Source organism: Pongo abelii, chromosome 6, assembly GCF_028885655.2.
Source record: "Pongo abelii isolate AG06213 chromosome 6, NHGRI_mPonAbe1-v2.0_pri, whole genome shotgun sequence".
NCBI classification, from domain to species: Eukaryota; Metazoa; Chordata; class Mammalia; order Primates; family Hominidae; genus Pongo; species Pongo abelii.
Window position 1 is genome coordinate 156425380 of NC_071991.2, and position 15166 is coordinate 156440545.

Consider the following 15166-nt stretch of genomic DNA (forward strand, 5'->3'; position numbering starts at 1 on the left):
GGAGGCAGAGGTTGCGGTGAGCCGAGACCATGCCACTGCCCTTCATCCTGGGCAACAGAGTGAGACTCCGTCTCAAAAATAAATAAATAAATGAAATAATAAATAAATAAATCTTCTCTTCTGCACCCAGAGTAGTCTAATTGTCCAGGGCCCATTAACACAGGGTAGACACTTAAACAACAAAAAGCCCTGTCCTCAATTCATCCAGCCTGCCAGGCCTTTCCCCTAAGCAGTTGGAACATAACTGTTCACGGGAAAATAAGTTAAGAATAACAACACTGTTTATATTAAAGCTGTAGGACCAAACTTACAGAATTATCACAGTTAAGTGAGAGCCATCTGTCACATCCTAATAGCCTCAATCAGGAAGAGTACATATAGTTTGTCAAAGTATTAATACTCTTATCTCATTTCCATATCCAGCTTCAGTTTTTACTCAGTAAGAAGAAGAAAAGCTGTCAGTGAATATATACAAAGGTGAGGTGAGGAAATTAGTATCTCCTTAATTCATGTTTTCCTATGTTTCCACTCTGCCATGAATTCACGGTCGTCAACGACACACTATGAAAACAAGTACAGTCTTTGGGATGTACAAATACATCTTGTTCAAGGCAAAATACCAGTCCAAAGTTCAGAAACCCCAAGCATCAATGTATGTATGGTAAAAATCAAGGTACTAGTAATATTGGCCAGGCATGGTGGCTCACACCTGTAATCCCCAGGCTTTAGGAAGTCTAAGTGGGAGGATGCCTCGAGGCCAAAAGTTTGAGACCGGCCTGGACAACATGGTAAGAACTCATCTCTAGAAAAAATAAAAACAAAAACAAACTCAAAGTGCAAGTAATACTGAAATCTTAACTTTTCTTATTCATAGTTTCTTCTATTATTGATGTGCTTTGACCACCCCCACCACCCCTGCCGCACAGCAGAATTTCAGGCACACTTCGAGACCATGCAACCTGCTGGTTTTATTATGAAAATAAAGTATATTATACTTTTAATAAATATCACAAAACCGATACATAAGTATAATTTAAAAGATAGTTTTAAAATCTCTAAAACTGTGAACATAATCACTGTCAAGTTTCATGTGAATCCTTCAAGAAGTGTCTTAAGCAACCTAGGCACACTGAAGTTTATACATGTGGGATTATGAGCTCAAGTACAAATTTGGAATACACAAGTAAAACATTCTGAAGAAAATATAAATTCTTCATGAGGTGAACACCATGGTTCATCAGTTTAAGTCACACAGATTAAAAACTCGAAAAGAATCTTTGGCTAAATTACCTTTGTATTTTTTTTAAAAAAAAAGAATTTCAGGCTGGGCGAGGTGGCTCACACCTGTAATCCCAGCACTTTAGGAGGCTGAGGCAGGTGGATCACGAGGTCAAGAGATCGAGACCATCCTGGTGAAACCCAGTCTCTACTAAAAATACAAAATTAGCTGGGTGTGGTGGTGCACGCCTGTATGTAGTCCCAGCTATTCGGGAGGCTGAGGCAGGAGAATGGCTTGAACCTGGGAGGCGAAGGTTGCAATGAGCTGAGATGGCGCCACTGCACTTCAGCCTGGCAACAGAGTGAGATTCCGTCTCAAAAAAAAAAAAAAAAGAAAAAAAAAAAAATTTCAGTTCTTCAATAGGGCAGCAATTTCATCTGTACAGTCTGTGTGGCCGGGCGCGGTGGCTCACGCCTATAATCCCTGCACTTTGGGAGGCCAAGGAGGGCGGAACACAAGGTCAGGAGTTTGACACCAGCCTGGCCAACATGGTGAAACCCTGTTTCTACTCAAAATACAAAAATTAGCTGGGCGTGATGGCGCGCGCCTGTAATCCCAGCTACTCGGGAGGCTGAGGCGGGAGAATCGTTTGAACCCTGGAGGCGGAGGTTGTAGTGAGCCGAGATCACGCCATTGCACTCCAGCCTGGGCGATAGGGAGAGGCTCTGTCTCAAAAAAAAAAAAAAAAAGAAAATCTGTGTTTCACAAAGATTTTTAACAAGCAAATTTGATATTAGCCAATAACTAAGTTATCTATGAAAGTCAGCATCATCACTTCCTGCAAATTTCAGCATTGATTACGTTGCTGTTTTGGTAATGGATGCTAATGGACTCTATTTTTAGCTACTTTTTAGTATTATGCATCTTAGTGTAATATAGACACAAAACGTCACTTTAAAGTCCTTTTCCATTTCCAAAGTGCACCTCTTCTGTTCTTAGTTTTTCCCACCTCGGTTCCTCTTAACTTCCTTTTTCTACACACTCCTCGGTTTTTCCCGCTGCTAGCTAAAAGCTGTACCATGCCAGTTACCTTGGTTCTCCAAATATGACTGTCCCTCATGCTCACCACGCATCGGCAGAACTGTACATTCCCAAGCTCCTTACATTATATTCTTACTCCAATTGCAATCTGTCGTCACAAAGTAGCATCTACTACCTTCTTCCTGTCTTGGGCACGCCTCCTTTCTAATTCTTGTTTGCCATCTGTGTCATGCCTTACTTCTCAGGTGTCTCATGACTGGAAACAGGGACCTTTTCTCCTCTAAGAGAAAATGACCCTTCCGAAACCCACTGCTGGTCACCTTCACCCCAAAGTTTATATTAAGCCTAATGGAAGCATCATTAAAATCCTTTCTTGCAGTGTGAAACTGTGATGCCAAGTCATGGCTAAGAAAGAATTAGGGAATGACCAGAAAAAGATCTGAAGCTAGCTCTTCGTGTCTATAGTTCATAAATATATGAGGTAGAGAAACGCCCGGTTAAAAATAAAATAATACCATGACTCTTGCTATTGCTGCAACTCTTCCAAAACTTCCTGCCACACACACACACACACACACATATTCACACTGGATTCAGGTCGATCCCATATAAAAATGCTCAGTCTCCCAATTATACTTGCAAAAAACTGAAACAATCTTTCAATTATCTAATATCTCCACATCTTTCGAGAGACACTCACCGCCCTTGAAATGCGTCAGAAACAACCAAGACACGAGTGCGTCTTCTCCCGGTGGAAGAAAAAGTTAACTTCTCCCCCCCCCCGATTTTCATTACGTTTTTTTAAAAACAGAGAGAAGGAAAAGCTGAAGCCACCCGGAGCATTTCCAGGCCGGCAGGGCGTTGGGAATGAGCACGAGAATCGCGCTGGGCGCTCTGAGAGCCGAACCGGCCGCTCAGGCCCCTAAGGAGACCCCGCGGGCGGCACCAGGAGGAAGCGCGCGCTCCGGGCAGGGCCGCGGCCGAAGAAGGGGCGCCAAGCCCGGTACCTGCCGCTGGCGCTCAGGGTCTGCAGGCCGGGGGAGGGAAGCGGGCTTTTTGAAGAGGGGTCTCCGGGAAAGCCGCGCGGGACGGCGAGGGGAGGCTTCGCGAGGGCAGACGCGCCCCGGACCCGGAGCCTGGGCGGGCGGGGAAGCGGAGAGGAGAACGCCCGACTTGGACGGCGGGAGGGCACGGAGCACTCAGGACTAGCGCGGGAGCGGCAAGCAGCGGGCGGCGGCCCCAGGCGGACAGGTTCGCAGGGACTGGGCCGGAGGCCGGGGTGGGGCTGGGGTCTGCACTCGCCCTAGCGGGCAGGTCGCGAGCAGGCTGGGAGTCGGGGCCGGGGGGCGGGGCGGGGTCTGCACTCACCTAGGCTGGCAGGTCGTAGGAACCGGCCCGGGGGCCGGGGCTGGGGTCTGCACTCGCCCAGGCGGGAGAGAAGCGCCTGCCTGGACCGGGGTGGGTGGGGGACTAGGAAGGCGGGAGCCGGGACAGGGCTGGGGTCTGCCCTCACCCAGACGGCAGGTCGCGGGGAGAGGAGCGCCTGCCTGGACGAGGGGAGATCGGGACTGGGGGTCAGGGGTCGGGACGGGCAGGGGTCTGCACTCACCCAGGCGGGCAGGTCGCAGGCGCGCACCCCCAGGCGCACGGCGCGCTCCTCGTCTTCCAGCAGCGCCAACGCGCGGCACAGGCGCAGGGCCTTGAGGCCGCGGCTGCGGCGACACCAGGCGAGCAGCGCGAGCGCGAGGAGAACCCAGCTGAAGCTGAGCCCCAGGTAGCCCAGCGCATACACGGGCAGCAGCAGCGCGAAGCTCCGCGCCAGCTGCGCCAGCAGCCCGGGCAGCTCCACGCTCAGCACGCCCCTGGGGTTCTCAGGCGCCGCGCGGCCCCCAGCCTCGCCGGCGCCTGCCTCCGGGCCCTCGCCCCGGGCGCCGCTCATCGCCCCGCCGTGCCGCGCTGCCCTCCCGGCCGAGGCGGGCTGGGTGCTCGCGCTGATCCCGGGCGGTTCAGCCCCGCGCCAGCGCCCCTCTGAGGGGACGCGGCTCCGCCGCACGCCCGCCTCCGCCCGGGACGGCGACGTCATCACGCGGGGCGGGAGCGGCGTGGGCCTGGGGCTGGCACGTCACCGGGAGCGGGCGGGGTGGATACTGACGTCACCGCGCGGGGCGGGCTGTGGGCCGGGTCGGCGAGTACTGGAGTGGGCGGGGCAGGCGCATGACGTCATCACGCGAGCGTTGTGTCTCGGCTGGCGGGAGCCGGGGACCGGAAAGGAGAGTGCTCGTTGCGTGGGCCAGGTGTGCCGGCGTCCTCCCGAGCCCCACAGGGCACCCTCCCCACTCGCCTGTGGCCTCGGAGCCCGCGGGCGGTTCTGGCTCGGCGTCGCGCCCCGAGGCGGCTTCCGGGTGTGTGGCTGCGCTCGCCAAGGCCCGGGAAGTTGCCGTCGTCAAACCCAAAAGCTGACCGCCTCTGGGAGCTGCTGGCAAACGTCGGGGTGCGCGGCCGCTTAGCGCAGCCGTGGTGGCGGTGGGATGAGAGGGCGGCATCCCTGTTTGCGGTAATTTCGCGGCCACGAGGACGGGTGACAGGGCGCCGCCCGCCGGAGGTCGGACGGACGTCGCTGGCGGGAGTCCTCCAGTATTTTTCGGTGTGAGGTTGCCTAGCCAGTGTGCAAGGTTGTGGCTTTTGCGGAGTCTCTTGGGATGGTCTTGTTATCCGGCATTCCGGCGTGAGAACGCTGCCTCTGGGGCCCTTCCCACCCTGCTTGTCAGGGTTTTAAACACGAACGACTCCGTTGTGACCCTGACAACTCTCACACAGTTCAGTTGGCTTTTAAGATGCCTTTAATCCCAAAAGTCCTCCCTGAGGGGTCTGGTAGTGCCGGGCAAAGACCACCGCAAGCGCCCAAGGGACGCTGTTGACACTCGGGAACTCCACCCCGGGCACCACGCAGCTTCGCCGAAGGTGTTAATATTGTGGCCAACTATTAATAGCTGTTTCAAACGACTAATTTTGGGCCTTGCCTGTGATTCCTGAGGTCACTTTTCAGTTAACTCAAAAACACAACTGTTGATCACTTTATTTTCCAGTGAATTCAATCGAGTTAATTATATTTGTTCTGTAGTCTCTTTCAAGGAAACTCCAAGCCAAACAGCAGCAAAGATCATCCTACTTGACTGTTTTTGAGCATATTCAGTGAATTCCAAGGAAATTTTTAGTGAATTTGTAACAGAGTAGGGCACTGGCAGGTACTGAATGAATAAACAAATGCCCAGAAGAAGCAGGGTCACCTTTACATAGGAATCTCTCTCCCCTCGTTCCTGCGTCTGCATAATTTTGTGTGCATATATATGTGGAGATTATATCACATAGGTAAAACATTGCAGAGTCTAAACGCTCAACTCCAGGCAAGGGCAGTAAACCCCAAGCAAGGAATGGAAGGGGTTTCCCTTTTCTTACTCTTCACAGTCCCTGGTTTGCTGCAGCAACAAATTATATAGATTGTAAATATGCAACCGGTTAATGCTCCTAACACCACCTTTCGTTCAAAACTAAGCCTCAACACAAAAGCAAGTAATTGACTTGTTGACACAGAAAGGAGCCTGAGCCTTTCTTTTGCAGCTTTCCTCTACTGGAGAATTGTAGGATCACATCCTACAAAGACTTGCATAAACGTAAGCCACGCAAAAAATTCTGTAATCCCAGCACTTTGGGAGGCCGGGGAGGGCAGATCACGAGGTCAGGAGATCAAGACCATCCTGGCCAACATGGTGAAACCCCGTCTCTACTAAAAATAACAAAAAATTAGCCGGGCATGGCGGCGTGCACCTGGAGTCCCAGCTACTCGGGAGGCTGAGGCAGGAGAATTACTTGAACCCAGGAGTCGGAGGTTGCAGTGAGTCGAGATCGCGCCACTGCACTCCAGCCTGGGCGACAGAGCGAGACTACGTCTCAAAAAAAAAAAAAAAAAAATTCCTGTGCCGTGTGCCATCCAGTGGTTGACCCAAGGATGTAAACTAGATTGAAGAGAAGTTCCCATGTTGCATACCAGTCAGCCCAAGTGTCCTCAGCTTACCTCTGTGTGAGCCCCGGGTTTCCAGCCCCTCCCTGTGGTTAATTGCCTGCAGAAAGCAGATCCTAAGGCCCTGCCACAGCTCAGTCTTACAGGTGTCTGGTCTGACTGCAGGTCCAGCTCAGCTCTTAGATTTTTGCTAATATTATACCCCTCAATCTCCTGTGACCTTTCATGACCCCTCCATCCTTTCCTTCTTGTAGACAAGAAAAAGTCTTGTAGACAAGGAAAAGTGCTGCTTTCTCTGGAGTGTCATTCCGAGTGCTCCGGTGCACAGCTGCGAAGTTCCAGCCTTCCTGCTTTCAGAGGAAAGTGCTATCTTGTGCTTAGGTTCAACTCTTCCTGCTTTTGGGTCCTCCCCAACACCTCTAAATACGTCTCATTATGGAGGGTGGGAGCACGTGCTCTGCATCTCTTCCATTTGGAGGTTATACCAGCAAATTAAATATACTGGGGACAGTGAAAGCCAGGTTTCTTGCTGTTGGAGAAGGTAAAAACATGGAAGAGGGAAGGCTAAAAAGAACACTGAGAGATTGGATTGGAACTGGAAGTGGTAGTATGAACTCATTTTTTAAAAATATGTATATACACATAGATATAAAGATAGCTGTATGTGTGTGCACACATGTGTAGGTATATGTGCATATAAACACAGAAATAGTTTCTAGTTCTGTCTGCTGAGTATCTAGATGCAATGGTACCCCAGTACTAGTGATCACCGCTAGCCCCCAGATCTTATCTTCTAAATAAGGTTTTCCAACAAAAGGAATCAGGGCTCTTTGGAGAAATGCTTAATTTCAGGGCTGGAGTGGAAGTACAAGATGATCCTGGAATAATTTTGTTGTTAAGGAAGTGAAGAAGTGCTCAAAGATTGACAGGAGATCAAAGGACATGGAAAGTAGCTGGAGGGAGTTCTTGCTGGCGAAATCTAGGACAATTTGAGCAACAAAACAAAGAATGATATTGGCAGATTACCACTGAGTGAGCAAAATAGAAACGCATGAGTTGAGTCCACACTGATGTAGATCAACAAACCAGTGATGAATGCAGGGAAAATAATAGTGGAGAAGGGGAGGTTCTTCTTTACAGTAGAATGTGAACTCATAAATGGAGAAGGAATTATGAGAATGGAAATAACCATTTACCAATCACTGTAGTGGGGTTGTTGCAGGAGTGAGCTATCAATGGAGGCTCAGGGTGGTAGGTGGAGATTTGATGAGGAATGAGAATAGACATCTTTCTTCAGCATACTTTTCCATTACAAAGAGGAAAATTGAGACTTTCTGGTGGGAAACACCAGCAGACACCAGTGTGGCCAGGTAATGAGGCACCTGTCACCAGTGGAGAAAAGTTGAAACTGAGTCCCCGTGCAGTGTGCTGAGAAGAGCACAGCAGCATACCTGACACGTTTCTGCCAGAAACCACGGCCTCAGTCTAGTCTAGGGAATATCAGACCCAGAAGGAAGGCCGTTCTGTTTTCTTTATTACTGTCATGAGCCAGGAACGGTGGCTCATGCTTTGGGAGGCTGAGGCAAAAGGATCACTTGAGGCTGGGAGTTCGAGACCAGCCCGGGCAATGAAGTAAGACTCCATCTTTACAAAAAAAATCTTAAAATTGCCCTGGCATGGTGGCACGAGCCTGTAGTCCCAGCTACTAAGGAGGCTGAGGCAAGAGTATTGCTTGAGCCCAGGAATTCAAGGCTGCAGTGAGCTATGATTGCACCACTGCACTCTAGCCTGAGTGACAGAGGGAAACCCCTTCTCAAATAAATAAATAAATTGTCATAAGAGACAGGATAAGACTAAGAGTTGTTCCAGATCATATGAGACTGAAGAGACATAACAACTCCATGCAATGCATGTTCCTGGGAGGTCCCAGACGTGGGAAAAGAAGTGTGGACACAGTTGGTGAAGCTTGGGTGGGGTCTATGGATTGGACAATGTATTGATATTGATTTCTCCATTGGGAAGGTTGTGTAGTGGAGGTGATCCTTGTTTTTAGAGTATTTGAGGGTGCCGTGGTTTGAATGTGTCCCTTCCAAAATTCAGATGTTGAAACTGAATGGCCAAGGCCAGGTGTGGTAGCTCTCTGGTAATCCCAGCACTTTGGGAGGCTGAGGCAGGAGGACCGCTTGAGCCCAGGAATTCAAGACCAGCCTGGGCAACAATGGGACCCCATCTATACAAAAAATTTAAAAATTATCTTGGCATGGTGGCAAGTGCCTGTAGTCCCAGCTATTCAGGAGGCTGAGATGGGAGGATCATTTAAGCCCAGGAGATCAAGGCCACAGCGAGCTCTGGTCACGTCACTGCACTCCAGCCTGAGCCACAGAGCGAGACCCTATCTCAGAAGAAAAAAAGAAACAGTGGTCAATGTGCTGGTATAAGGAGGTGAGACCATGAGGTGACTAGGCCATGAGGCTCCTCCCTGTGGATGGAGGTAGTGACCTTGCAGACGAGGCTTCTGGCCAGGTAAGCACTCGACACTCCTCCCCTCACCAACAGGGTGCTGTCTTGGAAGCAGAGGAGCCCTCACCAGACATCAAACCTCTTGGTGTCTTTTTTTTTTTTTTTTTTTTGAGACGGAGTCTCGCTCTGTTGCCCAGGCTGGAGTGCAGTGGCGCGATCTCAGCTCACTGCAATCTCCACCTCCCGGGTTCACACCATTCTCCTGCCTCAGTCTCCCTAGTAGCTGGGACTACAGGCGCCCACCACCATGCCCAGCTAATTTTTTGTGTTTTCAGTAGAGATGGGGTTTCACTGTGTTAGCCAGGATGGTCTCCATCTCCTGACCTCGTGATCTGCCTGCCTCGGCCTCCCAAAGTGCTGGGATTACAGGCGTGAGCCACCGCGCCCGGCACCTCTTGGTATCTTGATGTTGGATTTCTCAGCCTCCAGAATTGTGAGAAATAAATTTCTGTCCTTTATAAATTACCCTATCTCAGGTACTTTGTTATAGCAGCATGTGGGTGAGGGATTACCTAGGTGCCGAGGCAAGAGACTGAAGGCACAAAATGTTTCAGTATAATAAAGAAAATAGAATAAGAATAGTTATAATGCAAATTAGATATAGAGATGAGCATGGGCATTATCAGTCATTAGTATAAACATTATTAATCATTAGCTTTTACTATTACTCTTTATTGTATTAGTCATATTACCAAGGAATAACTGGCGGGTATAGGGTCAGGTACTGAAGGGACATTGTGAGAAGTGACCTAGAAGGCAAGAGGTGAGCCTTCTTGTCACACCTGCTTAAGGGCCGCTTGAGGGGTCCTTGGTCAAGTGGCAACGCCAGTGCCTGGGAAGGCACCCGTTACTTAGCAGAACGTGAAAGGGAGTCTCCTTTTCTTTGGAGGAGTCAGGGAACACTCTGCTCCACCAGCTTCTTGTGAGAGGCTGGATATTATCCAGGCCTGCCCGCAGTCATCCAGAGGCCTAAACCCCTCCCTGTGGTGCTGTACTTCAATGTTCACACTCCTCATCCACTTTCATGTTCCTTTCGTACTCCTGGTTCCTCTTTGAAGTTTGTAGTAGATAGCGGTAAAAGAAATAGTGAAAGTCTTGAAGTCTTTGATCTTTCTTATAAGTGCATAGAAGAAAATGCTGACGTTTGCTGCCTTCCCTCTCTACTTCGGCTACCTAAAAGGGAAAGGCCCCCTGTCCCATGATCACGTGACTTGCTTGACCTTGTGAATCACTTGGACGACTCACCCTCCTTACCCTGCCCGCTTGTCTTGTATGCAATAAATATCAGCGCGTCCGGCCGTTCAGGGCCACTACCGGTTTGCTGCCTTCCCTCTCTACTTCGGCTACCTAAAAGGGAAAGGCCCCCTGTCCCATGATCACGTGACTTGCTTGACCTTGTGAATCACTTGGACGACTCACCCTCCTTACCCTGCCCGCTTGTCTTGTATGCAATAAATATCAGCGCGTCCGGCCGTTCAGGGCCACTACCGGTCTCCGCGTCTTGGTGGTAGTGGTCCCCTGGGCCCAGCTGTTTTCTCTTTATCTCTTTGTCTTATGTCTATTTCTTACAATCTCTTGTCTCTGCACACGGGGAGAACACCCGCTAAGCCCCGTAGGGCTGGATCCTACAGCAGCACAAAATGGGCTAAGATAGGAAGTGATGAATAATCATATTTGAAGCTCTTTCTCAAATGATTCAGAAAAAGACTAATGATAATGAATGTCTGTATGTAGACAGATGATAGAGAAAAGTGGAGCAATGTGTGAGGCTAGCAGTGGGAATCTGGGTGGTGGAGATAAGAGAGTTTTGTTTTTGTTTGTTTGTTTGTTTACTTTTTTTTTTTTGAGATGGGGTCTCGCGGCCGGGCATGGTGGCTCATGCCTGTAATCCCCGCACTTTGTGAGGCCGAGATGGGTGGATCACCTGAGGTCAGGAGTTCGAGACCAGCCTGGCCAACATATTGAAACCTCATTTCTACCAAAAATACAAAATTATCTGGGTGTGGTGGTGCGCTCCTGTAATCCCAGCTACTTAGGAGGCTGAGGCAGGAGAACCACTTGAACCAGGGAGGCAGAGGTTGCAGTGAACAAAGATCACGCCATTGCACTCCAGCCTGGGCAATAAGAGCAAAACCCCATCTCAAAAAAAAAAAAAAAAAAAAAAGAGGTTTTGCTATGTTTCCCAGGCTGGTCTTGTACTCCTGGGTTCAGGCAGTCCTCCCACCTTGGCCTCCCAAAGTTCTGGGATTACAGGTGTGACCCAGCACACCCGGCCAGAGACAAGGGAGCTTTTTATACTTGCATATGTTCTCTAAGTCTGAAATTACTTCAAAAAATTATTTTTAAAGCCCATATTTCCATCAAATGGCCAATTAAAAATGCATATTTGATTGAATCTCTTCCCTGGTTATAAAATATTTCCTTTTCTGAAGGTATGAAGTTAAAGCTCCTTAGTGTGACAGAGCTTTTCAAAATGCGACCGGACTTGTCTGGCCGCTATTCCAGCCACTTTCCTATGTGGTGTCATGCTGCCAGTTATTCTCAAATCATGGGATATGGTTTGGATGTTTGTCCAAATCTCATGTTGAACTGTGATTCCCAATGTTGGAGGTGGGGTCTGGTGGGAGGTAACTGGATCATGGGGGCGGATCCCTCATGAATGCTTTTGCACCATCCCCTTGGTGATGAGTGAGTTCTCACTCAGTTAATTCACCTGAAATCAAGTTGTTTGAAAGAGTCTAGGACCTCTCCCTTCTCTCCTTTGCTCCCTCCCTCACTATGTGACATGCCTGATCCCACTCTACCTTCTGCCATAAGTAAAAGCTACCTGAGGTCTCACCAGAAGCTGAGCAGATGCTGGCACTATGCTTGTACAGCCTGCAAAACCCTGAGCCAATTAAACCTCTTTATAAATTACCCAGCCTCAGCTATGTCTTTACAGTGACGCAAAACGAACTAACATACCATCTCTGTGCCTGGACCATTCTTCTTCTAGTCCTGTTGGTGAACTCCTGTTCACATTTCAAAGTCCAATGTGTGTGTGTCCACCTCTGGGACAGCTTTTGTGGAGTCTTCCTTCCCCTGAGCAGTCATCTCTGTACCTTGTGCTCATCACTGTGATCACCTTTTCTACTGAATACAGCTCTGCTTCTTTGGGCTTGTCTCTTTTTGGAGATGCTGGTCCTCAGGAGCCCCAGCGGCTGCCCTGTGCATATGAGGGGGATCCCCAGTGTTCTTGGGGAAAGTTTGAATTTCATGGTACATATTAGAGTCCCCAACTAAGGCCATATGTCAAGTCCCAAGCTCCACTTTAGTTTTTATCAGTCATGGAGATGATATTTTGCATGGCTTAGCAAATGCCAAATGCATGGGTCCTCCACTTGGGTCTTCTAAGGTGAAGTCAAGGTGTTGGCTGAGCTTGTTCTCACGTGGAGCTCAGGATCCTCTCCTAAGCTCATTTAGTGCATTGGCAGAGTTCAGTTCCCTACAGGGCTGTAGGACTGAGGTCCCACTTCATGCTGGCTCTTGGCCTTCCATGTGGGCCCTCCACAGGCCTCTCACAACATGGCGTTTGCTTCATCTTCTTCCAGGACAGCCCATGTATTCTCTCTGACATGTTGGCTTTGGTTTTTTAAGGTCAGGCCCTCCAGGATCATCTCCCTTTTGACTAATTCAAAGCCAACTGATTAGTAGACTCATCACAGGAGTGACAGCCCATCACATTCACAGGTTCTGCCCACCCTCAAGGACAGAGGACTATCAAGAGCAGGGACCACAGGGGAGCCTTCTGCCTGCACAACCTCGTAATTGGTAGAGAGAAGAGAGGAGCATTGACTGGCCCTCTGAAATTCCAAAAAGTACTTCAATTATGGTTTTTCTGTAATAGTGGATAATTTATAAATTTATAAAACAGGGTTATAATTTTATCATTCCATACATTTTCATCTTTCCTAAATGCTTATAATTCAGGTAATAATGTACAATCACCATAATAATAACATTATTAATAACTGTATTAGTCCATTCTCACATGGCTATAAAGAAATACCTGAGATTGGGTAATGTGTGAAGAAAAGAGGTTTAATTGGCTCACAGTTCCTCAGGCTGTACAGGAAGCATGGTGGCTTCTGCTTCTGGGGAGGCCTCAGGGAGCTTCCAGTCATGGCAGAAGGGAGAGTGGGAGCAGGCATCTTATTGGCAGGAGGAGCAGGACCTAGAGAGAGGCGGAAGGAGCCCCACACTTTTAAACAACCAGGTCTCACGAGAATGCAGTATCGTGACACAGTACCAAGGGAATGGTACTAAATGATTCAGGAGAAACTGCCCTGTGAGCCAGTCACCGCCCACCAGGCCCCACCTCCAGCCCTGGGGATTGCAATTCAACATGAATTTGGGCAGGGACACACATCCCAACCGTGTCAGTAACATTTACTGAGTGCTTGGTTTGCACTAGGCACCATGCTGGATTCCTTACATAATTACTTAATCTTCACAGTTGCTCTATAGGGTGGCTCCCATTTTTATAGAAGAGGAAATGGGAGTACAATGTAGTAAAACAAATTGCCTTAATTCACACAGCTACTGAGAGGCCATTGGGGTTATGGACTCAGGCAACTGGACTCCACTGCCACTGTTAGGCCAATTCGAGATCCTGCCACTTTGTATAATTATCTTGCTTGTGTTAACATTGTAGGTAGGCTTTGTGTAATACTGGGCATGCAGACATTATGCTAATATAACTCCATAACACCTGACTGCAAAACCTAAAGAGGATGCTAATATGACTCCGTAACCCCTGACTGCAAAACCTAAAGAGGATGCTAATATGACTCCGTAACACCTGACTGCAAAACCTAAAGAGGATGCTAATATGACTCCATAACACCTGACTGCAGAACCTAAAGAGGATGCTAATATGACTCCGTAACTCCTGACTGCAAAACCTAAAGAGGATGCTAATATGACTCCGTAACACCTGACTGCAAAACCTAAAGAGGATGCTAATATGACTCCGTAACACCTGACTGCAGAACCTAAAGAGGATGCTAATATGACTCCGTAACACCTGACTGCAGAACCTAAAGAGGATGCTAATATGACTCCGTAACTCCTGACTGCAAAACCTAAAGAGGATGCTAATATGACTCCGTAACACCTGACTGCAAAACCTAAAGAGGATGCTAATATGACTCCGTAACACCTGACTGCAGAACCTAAAGAGGATGCTAATATGACTCCATAACAGCTGACTGCAAAACCTAAAGAGGATGCTAATGTGACTCCATAACACCTGACTGCAGAACCTAAAGAGGATGGGAAAGGAAGGTGATTGCTTTTTTTTTTTTTTTTTTTAAAGAGATGGGGTCTCTGGCCGGGTGCGGTGGTTCACGCCTGTAATCCCAGCACTTTGGGAGGCCGAGGTGGGTGGATCACGAGGTCAGGAGATTGAGACCATCCTGGCTGACACGGTGAAACCCCGTCTCTACTAAAAATACAAAAAAATTAGCAGGGCGTGGTGGCGGGCGCCTGTAGTCCCAGCTACTTGGGAGGCTGAGGCAGGAGAATGGCATGAACCCAGAAGGTGGAGCTTGCAGTGAGCCGAGATAGCGATACTGCACTCCAGCCTGGGTGACAGAACGAGACTGTCTCAAAAAAAAAAAAAAGAGATGAGGTCTCGCTCTGTCACCCAGGCTGGAGTGCAGCCTCAACCTCCATCTTGGCTCGAGGCAGCCCCAGCCTCCATCTTGGCTCGCGGCAGCCCCAGCCTCTTGGGTTGATCCTCTTGTCTGATCCTGAGCAGCTGAACTACAGGCACATCTCACCACACCCGGCTAATTGAAAAAAAAAAAGAAAGTTTTAGTGGAGACTGGTCTTACTGTGTCGCCCAGGCTGGTCTCAAACTCTTGGGCTCAAGCAATCCTCCTGCCTCAGCTTCCTAAAGTGCTGGGGTTACAGGTGTGAGCCACCTCACCCAGAGGTGGTTGACTTTTGTGACAAAGTTGCTTGTTATTGTGAAAAAATGGTTTTTGGCCAGGCGCAGTCCCAGCACTTTGGGAGGCTGAGGTGGGAGGATCAAGACCAGCCCGGGCAATAAAGTGAGACATGGTCTATAAAAAAAATTAGAAGTTAAGAAAAAATGGTTTTGGCCGGGCTTGGTGCTCATGCCTATAATCCCAGCACTTTGGGAGGCCAAGGCAGGTGGATCCCTCGAGGTCGGGAGTTCAAGACCAGCCTGGCCAACATGGCAGAAACCCTGTCTCTAGGAAAAATGCAAAACTTAGCCGGGCGTGGTGGTGGGCACCTGTAATCCCAGCTACTCGGGAGGCTGAGGCAGGAGAATCGCTTGAACCCAGGAGGCGGAGGTTGCA

The 15166-nt window shown here is 49.1% G+C and overlaps 1 protein-coding gene across 2 annotated transcripts in view; it reads right to left on the reverse strand.

Annotated features, from left to right (window-relative positions):
• ESYT2 (extended synaptotagmin 2) overlaps positions 1-4325 on the reverse strand; it is a 96534-nt gene extending 92209 nt beyond the window's left edge. Inside the window, exon 1 of one of the 2 annotated variants that reach the window (XM_009243484.4) lies at positions 3870-4325. In XM_009243484.4, the coding sequence (XP_009241759.3) occupies positions 3870-4199 (330 nt within the window). In that variant the 5' untranslated portion in view covers positions 4200-4325. The remainder of the gene's footprint in view (positions 1-3869) is intronic. The other variant, XM_002818741.6, reaches the window with a different exon arrangement.
• Between the last annotated feature and the right edge of the window lie 10841 nt (positions 4326-15166).